At 41.6% G+C, this 17333-nt stretch overlaps 3 protein-coding genes across 4 annotated transcripts; all 3 read left to right on the forward strand.

Moving 5' to 3' along the window:
• The first annotated feature begins 53 nt into the window (after nucleotides 1–53).
• fbxo42 (F-box protein 42) lies at nucleotides 54–6297 on the forward strand. Of its 2 annotated transcripts, none has more exons than XM_034532511.1 (10): nucleotides 54–246; nucleotides 1226–1447; nucleotides 1622–1738; nucleotides 2519–2653; nucleotides 3241–3394; nucleotides 3508–3618; nucleotides 3965–4061; nucleotides 4275–4331; nucleotides 4453–4569; nucleotides 4704–6297. In XM_034532511.1, exons 2-10 carry the CDS (start codon nucleotides 1276–1278, stop codon nucleotides 5742–5744), a joined length of 2001 nt encoding a protein of 666 aa, XP_034388402.1. In that variant the 5' UTR covers nucleotides 54–246; nucleotides 1226–1275; the 3' UTR covers nucleotides 5745–6297. The 2 variants fall into 2 exon arrangements, with proteins under 2 accessions (XP_034388402.1, XP_034388401.1); XM_034532510.1 differs by having other exon boundaries at nucleotides 55–246; nucleotides 1168–1447.
• Nucleotides 6298–7715: 1418 nt separating this feature from the next.
• slc25a34 (solute carrier family 25 member 34) lies at nucleotides 7716–13325 on the forward strand. The gene is made up of 7 exons (XM_034532528.1): nucleotides 7716–8044; nucleotides 8393–8454; nucleotides 8703–9135; nucleotides 11156–11221; nucleotides 12016–12168; nucleotides 12275–12409; nucleotides 12526–13325. The coding sequence occupies exons 2-7, from the start codon at nucleotides 8393–8395 to the stop codon at nucleotides 12733–12735; spliced, it is 1059 nt and encodes a 352-aa protein (XP_034388419.1). The 5' UTR covers nucleotides 7716–8044; the 3' UTR covers nucleotides 12736–13325.
• A 1044-nt stretch (nucleotides 13326–14369) lies between these two features.
• Nucleotides 14370–15820, forward strand: LOC117730479 (transmembrane protein 82-like). Its single transcript, XM_034532207.1, has 4 exons — nucleotides 14370–14375; nucleotides 14471–14653; nucleotides 14810–15215; nucleotides 15624–15820. Exons 1-4 carry the CDS (start codon nucleotides 14370–14372, stop codon nucleotides 15818–15820), a joined length of 792 nt encoding a protein of 263 aa, XP_034388098.1.
• The last annotated feature ends 1513 nt before the right edge of the window (nucleotides 15821–17333 follow it).

The raw sequence follows: 17333 nt of genomic DNA on the forward strand, positions 1-17333 counted from the left end.
TATTTTAACCTTCCCTTGGGGAACCGATGTGCCCACAGCAGCTAGGGGCGCAGTGTTGGGTCTAGAGGACCCACCCTGGTACCACAGACCGTCTGCAGCCGTCGCTGTGCTGCGGAGGACGCTGTTCACAGAGCGGAAGATGGCGACTGTTTGGAGGCTGCAAAGGAACCTCCCGAGCTGATACCGGGGGGAAGAAGAGGACATATAAACAGTCAGAGCCCGTAATAGACCCCGTCGACAACAACGGTATTAAAAATGCTGCAGCAGTTAAGGAGCGACATTGACAACATGTATTTGACTTTAGAGGAGTTCATTCTCCGCTCGAGCTAACGTTAGCATAGATTATATAGCAGAGCTAGCTAGCTCATTAGTTGGATGTAACGTTAGAAGAGACTGGTGCCGTGAAAGGTTCTCGCGACATTGGGATACTTAAGAAGTTGGGGGTTCCCACATATTGTCAAGCTAAGATATTCTTCAAGAAAACACGTAAGCTGTTGCTATAACGTTACGTCGTTAGCTCGAGACTCGTTCATGTTCGCTAACGTTAGCTTGGATGCTCGTCATCAGTGAGCTCGCGCTAGCCAGTGCTAGCATTTATTCTCCAAGGAGCAAACGTTAAATCCAATAACATGTATTTGTAGGTTAGTCAGTGTTTTGTAGCTTACCCTGTTAATTGTTTACTTAACTTAACTTATCTTGAGTTTCATGTGTTTTCCTATGTGTCTAGCTTTAGGTGGTATTTAGCTTTAGCGACCCAACATTTTATTAGATATGTGATGGCTAACGACAGCTAGTTAGATGTAGGTTAGCTAACGATATGAGAGGGACACCCGAGTCTAGAAAGGGCACCACCCGGTTCAGACAATGGCAGTGACCATTAAGACTGATGATAACGTAATGCCTCAAAAATGTTATGGTGGTTAATTAACGTCGTAGCTTTGAAGTGTCATTGTTTGTGTGTAAGACTAACATTTATTCCAATTTTGTTCAAGTATTTATTCTCTATAAACGTCAAATCAAATCAAAAACATATAGTGCAGGATTTAAGTAGGCTAGTGTACTGAATCTTCTAGGTTAAATTAAAATAATTTGAATCACTTTAAGTGTAGATGGTGGCAACATGCTCCTGAACATATATTACTAGCATGTCTCCCCATGTCTCAACAGACAATAATGTCCCGCTCCCATGATAATGAGGATGGATGCTTTGTTGCCATGGATACAGAGGACGATGGTGCGGAGCCTGCTAGGATAACGGAGGAAGAAGAGGCAAACATGAGGTCCTGCCGACAAGAAGGGAACATGGACATTGGTGCCAAAGGAGGGGGGAGAACAATGGAGGAGTTGCCAGAAGAAGTTCTTGAATATATTCTGTCCTTCCTCTCACCTTACCAGGAGCACAAGACTGCTGCGCTTGTATGTAAGCAGTGGTATCGCCTCATTAAAGGTATTCCTCATATTTACATAACCTTGTATGAAACTGAATCTTACGGTGGAATGGTTAACCGTATAGTGGGTGGAAGTGGGTGTTTGATATTGTTTTTCAAATTTTAAAGTCACTTAACAGAGCTCTTTATCCACTTTTTGATGTTCCTGTTTACTAATATTTGATCTCAACTAGGTGTTGCTTATCAGTGCTACCACGGTTTCTTGAGAGCTGTCCAGGAGGGAAATATCCAGTGGGAAAGTCGCACATACCCATATCCAGGAACCCCGATTACTCAGCGCTTCTCACACAGTCAGTATATGCTGCCTTATCATGTTAAAAATCAGTTGCACATCAAATATACACACAGTCAGTATTTTTGCTCCATACAAATCATATCAAGAGGACAACAAAATATGATTGTATGTAAATATGTACAAATTTCAAACATCAGTGGCCAAAATTGGCAGTGAGAATACATTTGATTTTTCTACCTTGGATCAGATTGAGTCCAGTGTGCAGCATATAAAAAAAAAAACAGTGATCAACTGAATTGTGCACATGTCCCCTGTCAAATACTCACATAAAAGGCTCTTATCTTGAAATGTATGTATTTGTTGTTGTCAGACAAGCTGAACTTTGAATTTGTTAGGAAGGCAATACAAAAATATATAATTTAAAATGATTATAACAATAATTCTAACCATACTGTAAACAACTTTGCACAATGATTTCAAGCGGTCTTCTATTTACCCCATTAAATGGAAAATTGACCTGTACTTGTATAGCGCTTTTCTAGTCTTTCGACCACTCAAAGGATTAACTAACAAACATTCACAAACCGTAGGCACAGTTACGGGAGCAATTTGGGGTGAAGTGTCTTGCCCAAGGACACATCGATGTGGGCTAGTGGAGCCGGGGATCAAACCGCCAATCCTCTAATTGAAGGACCCTACTCACCACTGAGCCACAGTCGTCCACATTAGAAAGTCTGGACACTGGTTTTACTGCTCTTAGCACACAAGCAAAAAAAGACACTCAACACTGACTGTTTGTTAAAATTGCTGTAATTGTTCTTTGTTTGGCTTGCAGGTGCATGTTATTATGACTCAAACCAGTCCATGTATGTATTTGGGGGTTGCACTCAGAGTAGCTGCAATGCTGCCTTCAATGATCTGTGGAGACTTGACCTCAACAGCAAGGAGTGGATCCGCCCTTTAGCCTCAGGTAAGAGTAGGTTACAATCAGTAAAGGCCCACAGGAAACAAATCAGAGCCCTTTTTACGATATGGAGCTCTGGTAAAAAAAATTTAAAGAAAACTCCATTTGGAGATTACATAAAGGGAACTGTGATAGGGGAAACACATTAAGTAAATATAGCCGTCAGATGCTCAGCAGAAGCAACTGAGTAAATAGTATTTGAAGATTAAAAAATACAGAAGTGATGAAATGACATTGTAGTCAAATTATTTTGCTAGTGCACTAGGGATTAAGAGGAAGACGTGTGTAAAAAGCCTTTTGTGCGGGAGATTTGGCCATGCATTGCCAAATGTATGTTTTTGTTTTTTTTGTCACTTTTATTGGAGGTGGCAAAATAATGACACACTTTTACTGCCATGTTTCCCATTACTGTTCAGCCATTTTCACTTATGGCATTAAGTTAGTCACCTTTAAGTGATTGGCCAAATACTTTTTTCCCCCCAACTAACATATTTTGTGGTATATATTTATGAGATTATTAATGTATACATGCATAAAACATCAGGCATATGTAGTAGCTACAATCTGAGTCCAATCACTTTTTACTCTTCCAGGCTCTTATCCATCTCCTAAAGCTGGGGCGACTCTTGTGATGCACAAAGATCTGTTGGTGCTGTTTGGGGGATGGACTCGTCCCAGCCCATATCCACTGCACCAACCAGAAAGGTTTTTTGATGAAATCCACACCTACTCTCCTTCAAAGAACTGGTGAGAGAGACTTCAGTACTGGGAGTTAAAGGATGAAGTTGTGACAAGTGACTGATAAACGTTGTACAGTTGAACTTTTGATCATCATTTTCTCCCCTCTTCTGTTGTCTCAGGTGGAACTGTATCGTAACAACACATGGACCTCCACCTATGGCTGGCCACTCTTCCTCGGTGATTGGAAACACCATGGTGGTATTTGGGGGATCACTAGGAGCACGGCAAATGTATAAATGTATTTAATTACAAATTATTCAAGCCTAGCTGCAAAGATGACGGGGCATCTAGTGTTTACAAAAGTGATTCACCTCGTTGTAAAATTGTTATTGATTCCTCAGGTGACTGAGTATATATTTACTGAGGTGATGAAATCACATCACTTTCAGTAACGAACGATGGTGTAAAAAAACAAAAAGCTGTTACTCAGCTGTTAGAAGACCTACAAGGGTCTAATTTGACAAATCTGATCAACATTTCTCAAAAGCAAGTCCTCAACCACACTCTAAATTAAATTTAAAACCATGCAAGAATGTACCTCACCATGATGTCGTCGTCTCTGATGGTTCTGATCAGGAGTAATGAAGTCTGGGTTCTGGATCTGGAACAGTTGTCCTGGTCCAAACCACCCATATCTGGCCCATCACCCCACCCACGAGGAGGCCAATCACAAGTAAGGCGTCAACATTCAAGCTAGACTAAATTAACCATTCCTCTTAGAATTATTGCTCATTTCAACTTTTCTTAACAAGGTCTGACAAAGAAGTTGTTATTTATAGTGTTGCTAGAGTTTTGACCCTTGAAGACTGCTTTTCTCTGCCAGAAACCTCCACTTAACGTATTTATATGAAATTAAATGACAGGGTTTTAAATGTTTTCTTTTTAGATTGTGATTGCTGATCAGACGTTGCTCATCTTAGGAGGCTGTGGGGGTCCTAATGCAGTAAGGTTTACGTTTTTCTGCTCTTGTATCAGAACAACACATCTATATCTTCTAGAAAATGTTCCATGTGACTATAATGGACGACAGTTTTGACTTATCCTGTTATGTGTGTGTGTTAAAGCTCCTTAAAGATGCCTGGCTCCTCCACATGGATGCACCACCATGGAGGTGGCAGCAGCTGCAGGTGGAAAACGAGGACCATGGGGCGCCTGAGCTGTGGTGTCACCCAGCTTGTAGAGTAAGTGTCTGCCTTAGTTGTAAATCCTATCGTTCGTGCGTGCGTGCGTGCGTGCGTGCGTGTGTGCGTATGTGTCCGAGCATAAGATTGATCACTAATGTGTTTTTTTTCTCATTTTGTTTTTTTACCTCAAGGTGGGCCAGTGTGTGGTGGTTTTCTCACAGGCTCCATCTGGCCGTGCACCGCTCAGCCCGAGTCTTAACTCTCGGCCCTCCCCAATAAGTGCCACACCTGCCCCTCTGGGCTCCGAACCGCCTTCCCTGCGCTCCCAGTCTCCTGTTCGGAGCGGGGCTGCCGGTGTTGTCTTGGGAGCCGTCGAAGAGGCTCCTTGTGTAAACGGCCGATGGGGCACGCTGAGACCTCGGCCTTCAGCAAGAGGAAGTGCCAGAGAAGGCAGCCCTTCCTCATCCCAACAGCCGTCTCCGTCACAAGGCCCAGACAGCCCTCCTCTTCCTCCACTTCCCCCTTTATTAAATGGATCCTCCCCATCACCAAGGACCAGCCCAGCCCAGGCTGCATCTCCTTCTGCTCGCCCTCTCCCACCTGCCTCCACAGACTATGGCTGGGAGTCTCCCTCCTCTGCCGCTCACCACCCTGAGGTGCCCAGCACCAATGGCCTGCATACACCTCCTGCAGGCTCCCCACACACTCCCCCGGGAGCAGTGTCCCCCGCTGCCTTACGAAGAGGTCTTGAGGCAGTGAAAAACAAATCTTCCTCATCTTTACCATCTTCATCGCCTTCCCTTCAGACACAGGGGGCTTCTCCTGGTGGAGGTAGTGGAGGAGGAGTGGGTCCTCCTGGAACCCCTCCGTCTTCATCCTCCAGCCCTCCACAGGCTGATGGACACGCTATCCCACCTATTGCACGGCGTCTTGGCCATCACCCACCCCAAAGCCTGAACGTAGGGAAACCTCTGTACCAGTCTCTCAACTGCAAGCCCATGCAGATGTATGTGTTGGATGTGTCCAGGGCCAAGTCTGCTGGAGTGGTGTCCTGGAGAGTTTATGGGAATGGGACTCCCGCTGCAGTTACAGGGCCTCCTGAGACCAGCCTTCACACAGTGGTACAGGGCAGGGGTGAGCTCATCATTTTTGGGGGCCTAATGGACAAGAAACAGAATGTGAAGTACTACCCTAAAACCAACGCCTTGTACTTTGTACGAGCTAAAAGGTAATGCAGCTCCAGGTGGGATTGGGAAGACAGATGGCTGTCACCACACAAGGGAATTGACACACAATGCCTTTTTCCTATAGAGGATTATGGGAAAAGAACATAATCATTATTAGATGTTTCACTTCATAACTTCACTATTCTCCCTTCTGCCTACAAGCATTCAAAAATAAAACACTTTAACTACACTTTGGTGTGTGCGTGTGTGCGTGTGTGTGTGCGCGTGTGTGCGTGCGCGTGTGTGTGTGTGTGTGTGTGTGTGTGTGTGTGTGTGTGTGTGTATTTTGTTGTTCCCCAAAAGGTGATCAGCCAAACGATAACATTTCTGTTTGTCCTCTTCTGAACTCTTGAAATAGAGGAACTCTGGGATAACGGACGCAGAAACGATAGACGACTACCTTGCTTTTTGTATCACTCATTAAGCCTGCAATGTTTACATTGAAAACAGTGTGTGTATGTGCGCACGGTGGTGGTTAAAAGTTGTTGACTAATGTGTGTCGGTGGCCATGGTGGGTGAGAGATGTGGCACTTTACTATAAACATAGTTAAACAATAAAGGCCTCCATGTCTGCTCTGTCACTGTTAATATTCTACATTAGTGGCTGTTCTGGAATTTCTTTTTTTTCATCTTATCACACAATCTTCATCAGCAGATGGAGGGAGCAGAGTTGTCATAGATATTGAGATGTTTATAATTTATTTTGAGCATGAACCCTTTCAAGTGGATGAAAAGTATAGAAGCAAAACTTAAAAGATTTAATAACTACTTATATTTCCAGTAAGTAATTTCATGTTTTAAAAAAACTGATTTTAAGTTTCTTGGTCTTTGCAGACATTGAGTATACATTGTTCATAGAGCTATCATAAATGTGTTCAAATCCAGCCATTTCTGTGGTCTAATCGAAGTTGACACAAAACAAGTTACCAAAATTCAAGATGAATTTTGCCAAAGCTGTACATCTGGGATTTAATTCTATCCTATGGGAGTATATGTTTTTCCCTGCACCACCAACTCTCTGTGATCATATAACCTGCTCTGCAGTGGGAACTCTTACAAGTTAACAAGGGCATCTTTCTCATCTCTACCATCCATCCCATATGACCTGAATGAGGCATTTCAGTTGCTCATATGAACTTTTCCTTGGATCTTCTGACTGACATAAGTTCAGTTGACTTACATTTTTAGATCAAAAAAGTTGTTTTTCTAGTTTTCTGTCTGAATATGTAATAAACAAAAGAAACAAACAATTTGAAATAGCTCAATTTCAAATGACTAAATAGGGAAATTCAGATGGATTTTTAAAAAAGGTTTTCAACTGTACGAATCCAGTGGTATTTACACAATAAGACTGAATATTTAGTAGTGATTCGATTTTCCAATATTAATTGTTCAATTTGAATGATAAGATTCAAATTATTACAGCTGTTTCCAGAAGAAGTCTTTCAAGGGATCAACAAATCCATCTGTTGAGGATGACCATGTGAAACAATTGAAATCTCCCAGACAGCTACACATTAATCCTCGTGGCGAGATTGTTTTAGGCCGCTGCAGTCCCCAAGATCAAGAATTAACTCTTGCATTTCATTTATTCGTTCAGAGCCCCTGGGAGGGAACTCTGAGTAGTTTAACTGTAGAGCAAAGAGCGTCCCCTGGTGGCTCCTTTGCGTACAGCCCATAAAGAAAGGGGCACACGGATGAGTCATTTCATCAAGTAGCCTCATTTGTTCCAAATATAATTGATAACGAGCTCACTTCCCCAGCTCACATGTGTGTATTTTTAACAGAACTACCCAATAAACTCTTTCAAACTCTATTTGTATTCTCAAAATATCTCTAAGACAGTCGTTCAAGCAAGAATATAGTTGATCACATCATAACGGTGCCGAGGTAAAACAACCCAGGTTTGTTTGTTTTGTTTCTGAGATTATCTACTCTCTCTTCAACAGATTAACCTTGTTCAGACAGCATGGGTTGTGAGCTCTTCGTTCCCCGAGATACTCCACGCCCCCTGTGAACAACAACCTTTTACCCAGAGAGCTCCTATTGGACCAGAGCGGGGGCAGTGTGGATCGCAGACATTTGATTGGTACAGACTCGAGGCAACTGTGATGTGGCAGACAGGACTGAAACCGTATTGGCTCTGGTGAGAGACGGTGGGAGGTGACTTTGACAATGAATGTGCTGAGGACACATGTTTACAATGATGGGGAGAGAGGAAGAATGGAGCAGCACAGGATCACTAGATACTAAGAGTTTCTGAATGAAGTAACCACATTCAGGAGCTTTTTATAATTCTTCAAAAGGCACGTGAGAGGAGTTTTTCTAATGTATTGTGTTTGCCTCTGGTACTTGTACTGTGGCTTTGTGTAGTTGTATGCTGGTTTGAATGAGAATGAGAGTGGTGTGTGACTTGATACGGACAGGTGATTTTGTGTGTGCAATTGTCTGCTCTTAATTTGTTTTTGTTTAATCAGGTGTAATAAACAGGTTAAACAAATATGCCTGTCATGTAAGCTAAATCCTAATGTTTCAATTTCCACAGACTCCTCCCAGTCTTCCTCTTGACACACAAGCAGCTGAGCCTTATGTAAACTTACCTGTACTCCACAATTAAAACATGTGTATTTCAACGTGAATACATTCTCTTGCAGATGGTGCAGACGGTCAAGGAAGCTCCCTGCAGAAGGACACCAAAGAGGCGCATTGACCTGCAGTCAGTGTCACAGGAGAAACATGCAAAAAGATGTCAAATGAATTATCACAAAAACTAATAGCATTTGTTTCTGACTTCATTGTTGTGTACAAAGTGCAACACATTCTCTCTGTTCCCTAACAAACTGAGAAAAGGGGGACAAGTCATTACAAGAACTGACAGAACAAACACTTCCCAGAGATGACCAGTGCTTAGCTGCTGAACACTCTACCTGAAGAGTCTGCATTTGATGCCCATCTTTCCCACAGGATGGCTTCCACTGTGTCTGCAGAACACCGCAACATGCTCAGACCCTCACGACCTCCTCCAGCTTTCTGGCCTCCTCTGGACTTTGCCCTGGGCTCTCTCTCCTGCTGCGCTGCCTGTGTGTTCACCAATCCCCTGGAGGTTGTAAAGACCCGCCTGCAGCTTCAGGGAGAGCTGCGTGCACGGGGATCCTACCAGAGACACTACCGCGGAGTCCTGCAGGCCCTCTGGGTGGTGGGCCGCACAGACGGTCTCCGGGGCCTGCAGAAGGGGCTCTCAGTCGGGCTGATGTACCAGGGTGTGATGAACGGTGTGAGGCTGGGCTCCTACTCCTACTGTGAAGCTCTGGGTATCACCTCGTTCCACGGGGGCAGTCTGCTGTCAGGGGCCGGGGCCGGGGCGCTGGGTGCCTTCATTGCCTCTCCCGCATACCTGGTAAGTTTAGTAAAGTTTCTCTTTTTATTGTCTCCTCTATCGCAGGTGTCCTCCATTGTTTTCTGCTTTTGGCCTCCCATCACAGGGTGTATGTCTGAGTTGGGAGCAGTTCATTTAAAGTCATTTGTACCCTCTTTAGACTGTAAAAAGGCCTAAAGAGGCTAAACTTGATGGGTTCCTGTCCCCTATTGCTGATTTATAGGTCAGCTCTATAGGTTTTCTTTCGTAAGTTCAATAAGTGTTTCAAGCCATTTGTCATCAAAGTTATATTGTGGCCAGTTACTGTACATACAAATAAATATGTCCAAAAGATCCTAGTCACAACTATGAGAATGAGTTATCTGTTTTTCTTGTGAACATTTAAAACAAGTCTACCAAATGTTGCTTGTGTGTGAGAGAGACACACACACAGAGCCCAATAGGGAACTGAAACCCTGTGTACCACTGAGAGTGTTTCATCCGATTGGGACAGACTCCATTTCACACACACACTTCAAAAGTTCATTAACAGCCAAGCAACTGACAAAGACAACAAGGAAGCTAATGTGGAAAGACAATATGAGTAATCGTCCTCTGTGGCAAGCTTCAGATATATTATGCAAAAGGTTTCAGAGTAACAACTTTTTTATGCCATCAGACCCAACTTTGAATAGTACCAACACAGTTGTCTCCAACTACGACTAGAAATCAGTTCATGTTTGCACCTGGTGGGTCTAAATCTTCATAAAGCGTATTACATATGTCAGCTTTGTAAACAGCGATGGGCTCTATTGTAACATTACATTACATTGTTGATTTACATACTACAACGCTTGCGCAACATTGTAAAGCAGGAAGTGTTCATAGTTCATATGAGGCACTATTGTACATACTATATAAGGTGCATTTATACAGTTAACATGCACTCACAAACTCCCTTATCCACAACAGTTTTTGTTTGCTGTAAAAAGACCGTACATTTGTAAGATGCTCATTTGAGTTGTGCATTTAAATCAGTTTAAATTTGTTTATTATAAAGGGTAATGCTACGAAAGGAAGTGTCAAGGGAAAATATGGTAAACAACAGCAACCTCCTAACTGTGTTAAATAAACGAAGGGTGTCACACTTTTAATGAAATAAAAGAAACAAAATTGGAAAACCTAAATTCAAACATGATATTGCAAACCCTCTGCATTTGACCCTGAACAATAGTTCTGTAAGTCACATGCAAGTTTCACAGGCGTCTCAAATGTCCGACATCTATTTGTATCCAGTACGAGGACTCGTTAGGCAAAGTCACACTACACGGGTGTGTGTGGTTAGTCACAGATGACGTCTGATCTAGTTTATGAAAGAATACATGATCAAACAATATGATCTCAAGCTGACATAACCCCATCTTGCCCATATGAACAAATAATATATCTTTTTGTTATCCCTCTCCCCGTCTCGTGATTTAAAGCACATTATGTGAATGTCCTATGCTCGTCCCTTCTCATACGAGAGGAGTAGTGTTTTTTCTTTGCTGCTTCAGCTGTTGTTTAAAACCATCTCCAACATTTTGCACCGTCATGGAAAGACAATATTGTTTTACAACACGTTTATCTCTCTAAATATAATCATTCACTTTGCTTCAACCTACCCACTGCTGCCAAAATATACAGTCCCTTCTGGCTCCTTGCTGTTGGCAGTGAGTGAAGGAAAGGAAGGTTGGCTGAAGGTTATTTCATTGACATTCTGCATGAGATCGAGTGGAGAGACTTCTTTGTTTTGTGCGTGTCAAAACTGCCGTTTGATAGTTCAGGTTTTGTGTGAATGAATCACTGAGGAATTAGTAAAGAAAAGTTAGATTTGTATGTGAATCCCACCTGGTAAGCATTGGCAGAGTTACCTCTAATTAATATAACTCATGCTGGCATCTGACTCAGACATCAGCTGACTTGGTGACAACAACTTGTTTATCCTTGGGTTGATTATTGGCACAGTATGTAGTTCAGTCTGAATGTCCATTAAACTGTGTGTGCTGCATTTTCTTCATAGGTGAAGACCCACCTGCAGGCCCAGACTGTGGAAGCCATAGCTGTAGGTCACCAACATAACCATCTGGTAAGTCCGACATGTTCAAAGTAAGACACATGAAAACAACACTGTATGTGGTTTTGTCAGAGTAAATATAGACCACACTAAGCATACTTCAATATAAGCAAAAGTCTTCGTTTCAAAATTTCAAGTACAAGTCTGCAAATATTACTTGAAAAATGTGTTATATTATTTTATTTGACACTGCTGATACATTTAAAGTACAAACAGAAAGGCCTGCTTTCAGTTACTGTCTAATTAGACGGTCTCTTTGGATTGTATGGGTGTGGATACACTACACTTGATTTACAGCTACCTCATCCCTCTGTTGGTTATGTTGAACCTGTTGGTGTAGATCCTCTTTTCCTGTTATTCTCATCGGTCAAATAAATGTTTTTTTTTTTTTTTAAAGAAGCGTTTCCCTCTGAAATGTAACATTTTTAGATATTTATACTTGAATAATTGTACTTGGTTACATTCCACCACTGATAGATACTGTAGTGTGTACTTTAGTGTTTAAACTTTGTACTGATGCCACGTAATGTTCATGTATAATTTGTAGGGGTTATAAAAAAATACTGCTCTGATCACATGATCCAGTGGTCTCAATGCACATTTAAACACTTAACATTAAGTTTGCTACTTTGCACTGGTATGATTCCAAGTTATATGCATGAACAAAGCTTTTTAAATCCACCAGAAACATATTCCTATCATCACTATTTACTACTACCACATGAGAGAGAGAAACAAACACTGTATCATTAGGAGCGTTTTTCTGCAACTTCCAACACACCTATGCCCGTTTTCTTGCATTTCAGGGAGTCTCTGATGCCTTCATTACCATCTATAGAAGGGACGGTTTAATTGGTCTTTGGAGGGGAGTGAACGGGGCTGTGCCTCGAGTCATGGTGGGATCAGCTACTCAACTGGCAACCTTCACCTCTGCCAAGGAATGGGTGTCACATTCTCAGGTAAATGTGATAAACGGCTGGCATCTTTACAGCACATGTTCCAGAACAGGTTCCATCACTCTCAGCCAAACATCAGTTCATAATCAGTTACTTTCTTATCCTGCAGTGGTTTAGTCCAAACAGCTGGCTCACAGTGTTGATCGCTGCCATGATCAGTGGAGTTGCTGTGGCGATCAGCATGACACCGTTTGATGTCATTAGTACACGGCTCTACAACCAGCCAGTGGATGAGTTCCGTAGGGTGAGTTTAAGTGACCTCTTTTCATATCTTTTCAAATTAGTTGTTGCTTTCAACAATGGCAAATGATTAACCAAATACATACACAGACTTACTGTTTTCCTTCTCTGCCTTTTCAGGGCCGTCTGTATCATGGATTTTCAGATTGTATGCTGAAGGTGTGCCAAGCCGAGGGCCTGTTGGGGTTTTATAAAGGCATGGGCCCTGTCTTCCTGCGCTTGGCCCCACACACAGTGCTCAGCATGCTATTCTGGGATCTGATGAGGCAACAGACAGTGAAGGAGCCAGGGAAGGAGCTAAAACATCCCAATCATCCTGTGCATGAGTGACTGGACTCTGGACATTGAATTTAAAGCAAATGTTTAAAGTGTTGGTAAATGTGCTCATTCACTTTCTTGCAGACAGTAAATAAGCGTATTTCTCAAAATGTTGAACAATTGCTTTAAGTGAGACTCACTGTCTGACAAATATTGCACAAACTCCAACAAACATTTTCACGAGTTCCTATCAAATTCCTCAAATATATATGCTGTTGAACAGATTTCACTTTAATACCTCAAATGATTAATTTACAAGCAATGGGCTTTCATGTGTTGGGCCGCAGCAAAGCTGAAATGAGAGAAATGAGACCCATGTGCTGCAGGCATATCAATGGAGTGCCAATGAGATCAAGAAAAAGACTGGATTATTAAAACGTAAGCACTGTGTTGTTTATAGCCCAGTATGGCTGCTGTCACAGTTTAATACATAATTCTAGTTGCCTTGTATGTCATATGGAAAGAAAAACATCTGATGACATATTGATATGAGGTTTTTATGTACAGAAATTTAACCTACAAGTACTTCAAGCATTTAAACTGCAGTTGAAAATAATAATAGTAATAATAATAAAGATTTTTTTTTAATGAAAAGCATTAAATACATTTGGTTTTGTATCTTCTTGGACACAAGTGCTACATATTTGAAATGCATGATATCTAAGATGCATTGTGTGGTGGAAGATTTCTATGTTTGATCAGGTGAAGAGTTGTGGTTCAAATATTCAATTGCAACAAACAGAGTCTCCGAAGGAATCAAAGTTGTCTTTCCGTTTATTCAAGCTTGCAAGCTGGGAAAAGGGTTCGACAGCCACGTATCTCAGTGAGCTGCCAAAATCTCTTGATTCATACATTGTATTACATCGTGATTTATACAAGCACATGCACCCCCCTCCAGGGCCCACTATGACGACAAACGAAGAAATAGTGTGAATGTCTTAGATAAGAATTGAGAAGAACAAAGAACAGAGTGTATTGGTTTCGATACGGCATATGGCCATCTGTCCTCCTCCCCATCCTCCCTGTTGCTCTGCCCTTGAACCAGTCCACAAAATAACACATATTTTTACCGTCACAATTGTAAGCAAAGTGTGATTTTATGTAAAGCCATTTAAAAGGTTTCTCACATTCTTTCATCGGGAAATGATTAGACTGACAACCATTCTCTAATCACATTTGACCTCTGGACCTGAGACACAAAGCACACTCAAACCTGATGAGCAAGAGGAAATAAAGGCAGTGGTCTGGTTCACAGGAATTCAACATTAACTTGTAGTTTCTGATGAGGTTCTTTGATTGAAGTAGCATGAGCGAGAGATCACAGCACTTTTTTGTGTGTCCTTGTTGAGATATTACAAGGAAAACATAAACATGTTTTTTTCCTTCTCCTGGATCACAGGAACTTCTGAATCAACATTTTTAGATTCAAACCCAATAGACAGTTTTTTCCAAGGTGAGTTGCCGTTATGTTTTTCTTCTTTACGGCAGTAAAGAAAACCCACTAAATACCCAGAACCTCTGTGTAAAGTAGTTTCTTTACATATTTTCTTTTGGCTGTGATGTTATTTATGCTTCAAAGGGCTCGTGGGAGCATGCGGAATATCAGTGCTGTGTCATTTGATAAGAATTTACAACCTTATTGAAACATGCAGGTGAGCTTATTCCACAAAAAGGGAGAGAAAGTACATTTTGCATTTAAGTGCAATATATTCACGTCTAATTTCCCCCTCGACACAGTGATTCTGAGACTGAACCTGAAAGCAAACAGAAGTCCTTCTCAGCCAGCAATCTGCTGAGAGGGAACTGGATAACAGTTCTGCAGTTCTGGTTCCTGACGGGCCTCCTGTCTCTGGTGGGCTCGAGGGTTTCCTCTCTGATAGTGCTGGAGTTTTCTCTCAGAGCTGTTTCTGCCTGGGCATCAGCAGGACTGGTGAGTTATACATAAACAGAGCATCTGATAACTCATTGATTTAGACTTGTTTTATGTGGGTGTACTATCGCCGTTTGTTCTTGTGTTAGGCATATATGTATTTCTACACTGATTTTAACTCATTTCACTCACACTCTTGTATATATGTGAACTAAGGATGCCAAAGACCTGCTCCTGACCCAGTGCCAGTTTTCCCTGGGATGTGGCCTCACCTGTACTCTGGACTTCCTCCATCAGGGGGCTCCACACAGCTCCTTCTGCTTGTTTCTGGCAGCTGCTCTCAGCTGGGCACTGGCCAGTGCCAGCCACAGTGTGTGGAGCCATGTGGCCAAACTCTACCCACTACATAGCAGAGAGCGTTACTGTGGGAAGTGCATCACCCTCCTGGCCACTGGACACACCATACTGGCTTCAGTACAAAGAGCGGTTGTCTTGGCCTTTGCTCTAGCAACAGTGGCTTCCACCGCTACGGTTTATGACCACTTCCTGTCACAGAAAGATGCTCTCAAGTTTTGGACTCCATTGACACTTTGCTACACCATGTTGGTGGTCTACATTCAAGGTGATCATCTGGTCAACTATATCTGAAATGAAAATTGTCTTTTAGTTAGACTTCTGGAGGAAGAAACATTTGAAATGAGATTAGATAACTTTATTGATACCTAGAGGGGAAAGTAGTTTTGGTCACCCAGCACAGTGACCGATAACAAAAGAGACACAGCTCAGTCAAGTAACAGCAGACACCAAATTAAAGTAAAAAATAAAGGCCATAAGTGATGCAACACAAAATTGGACCTATAAGACAATCAATACAAAATGAGGCCATAAACAACAATGCATATGTGACAAACCATACAAATGATATCAAAAGCACATCCCAGAAATCTCAGAAAACAAGGGAGGACCATGTCACATTGCACAAAAGATCTCTTATCATTATTGTGCAACTTATGGTTTTCCTTTTGCACAGAGGATCAGCAGCGGCAGACTGGCAAGAAGGTCCTGCTGCACACTGTCATACTGCGACTGGGAGCCTTACTGGTGCTCATGTTGACAGTGGGCAACTGGTCTGATGTCCTCCACGTCCTCATCGCTTTCCTGGGTGAAGCAGTCTGTCTGCTGCCCTCTCAGGACCTGCTGAAAGCTGCGTTAAAGGTTTTCCACTAAGTGATTTTACAAATATATTCTGTGGTTCCCTTTTTTTGCATTTACACTGCAATTTCTACAGCATGACTATTTCTGAATGTATTGTATAAATGTATAGAAATATGGAAATTACATTTAATTGTCATGCTTTACTTTTAGGAAGAAGAAGACACACGCTTGAGAAAAACATGAACAGAGCTGCACTCACAAAACAAAGGAACTGAGTGAAAAGATCATCAGATGACAGTTAATGGTGTACCGGAAATCTACCTCAAATACCAGAGAATACCTCAAATGTCAAGCTGTGCCAATACTTGATGAATAATAAAAATAGCATTGTGGCCACGCTTGGGATAACTTGTGTATTAAACTGTTATTGAGTCTTGTTTTAAATAGAAGGAAAGATTGAAGAATTTGTAATTTTGCACCATAAATAAACTGCTGTCTAATTTCCAGTATTAACTTGAAGATTTAGCTAAATGTGATTATTGCTATTATGTTGTTTGAGTCCTCATGTAATGGAAGCCAAATACGTGAACACGTATTGTCAAGCTACTTATTACATATTGCAGATGTATTTTATTTAAATCTTTAGTAACACAGTATAATTATAGCAAGCCAAACAAATGAAAGCTGTTGAATAGAGATGAGCATTAAACATGTACAATGTAAACAGAATAAACCTCCACCAGTAGGATGAAGGCTTGTCAAAAAGTCCCTTTTTACACATGAATTCTAGTTAAACTTACATTGATCAGATCTTTGACACAACAACTTTGAGAACTACTAACATACTTCCTTCATGAATAATACTTGAAAAGCATTTATTAATAGCAGATAAATTGGTCAGTAGAGTGACCAAGAGATCATTTTACACATGGAGATCCGTTCACTAGTCTTCCTTTGAAAACAGTTGTATAATATACTTATAAAAGATATAATCCAGTGACTTTGGAGGGAGCTTTGTAAAGTTTGAGAACAATTATGTGATCTCAGTTTGTGCTTTGAAATTCATTTGTTCAACAGAAAGGCTGCATGACAAACAGGAGGGGAGAAGTTTTAAAGAAGTGGGTATAGTGGGGTGTAATGAAGTCCATTATCACATTGCATTATGAGAAGTGTAGAATCTTTTGGAGCTAAAACTTTAGCCTCTGTCTCTAACATTCTCCTTAACTGTATTGCTTAGTAATCTTACTCCCACTTTAGGTATTTTGGTAAAGTAACAGTATTTCTGGCTGAGACATAGTTTTTCTCCCCTGCAGATGTTTGCAGTTAGAAAATCCACATCAATTGTATTTGTGTATTTTGTATTTGGGAAGCAGCAATTGTCATTGTTGCTTCCTTTACCTTCCTTCTAAGTTGTCCTGCTCAACCAAGTAACTAAACTGAGGGTTAAAGTTAAAAAAAAGAAGAGTGATTTAAAAAGTCGTGCTGCAGAAGCAGTGAAGAGGTTCAGAGGGTTTAATGAGGATTTAGGCTGTTGGGGGAGAGGGGGGGGCGGAGCATGGAGGTCTGGGGATTGTGTCATCAGCAA

Source organism: Cyclopterus lumpus, chromosome 5, assembly GCF_009769545.1.
Source record: "Cyclopterus lumpus isolate fCycLum1 chromosome 5, fCycLum1.pri, whole genome shotgun sequence".
Taxonomy (NCBI): Eukaryota; Metazoa; Chordata; class Actinopteri; order Perciformes; family Cyclopteridae; genus Cyclopterus; species Cyclopterus lumpus.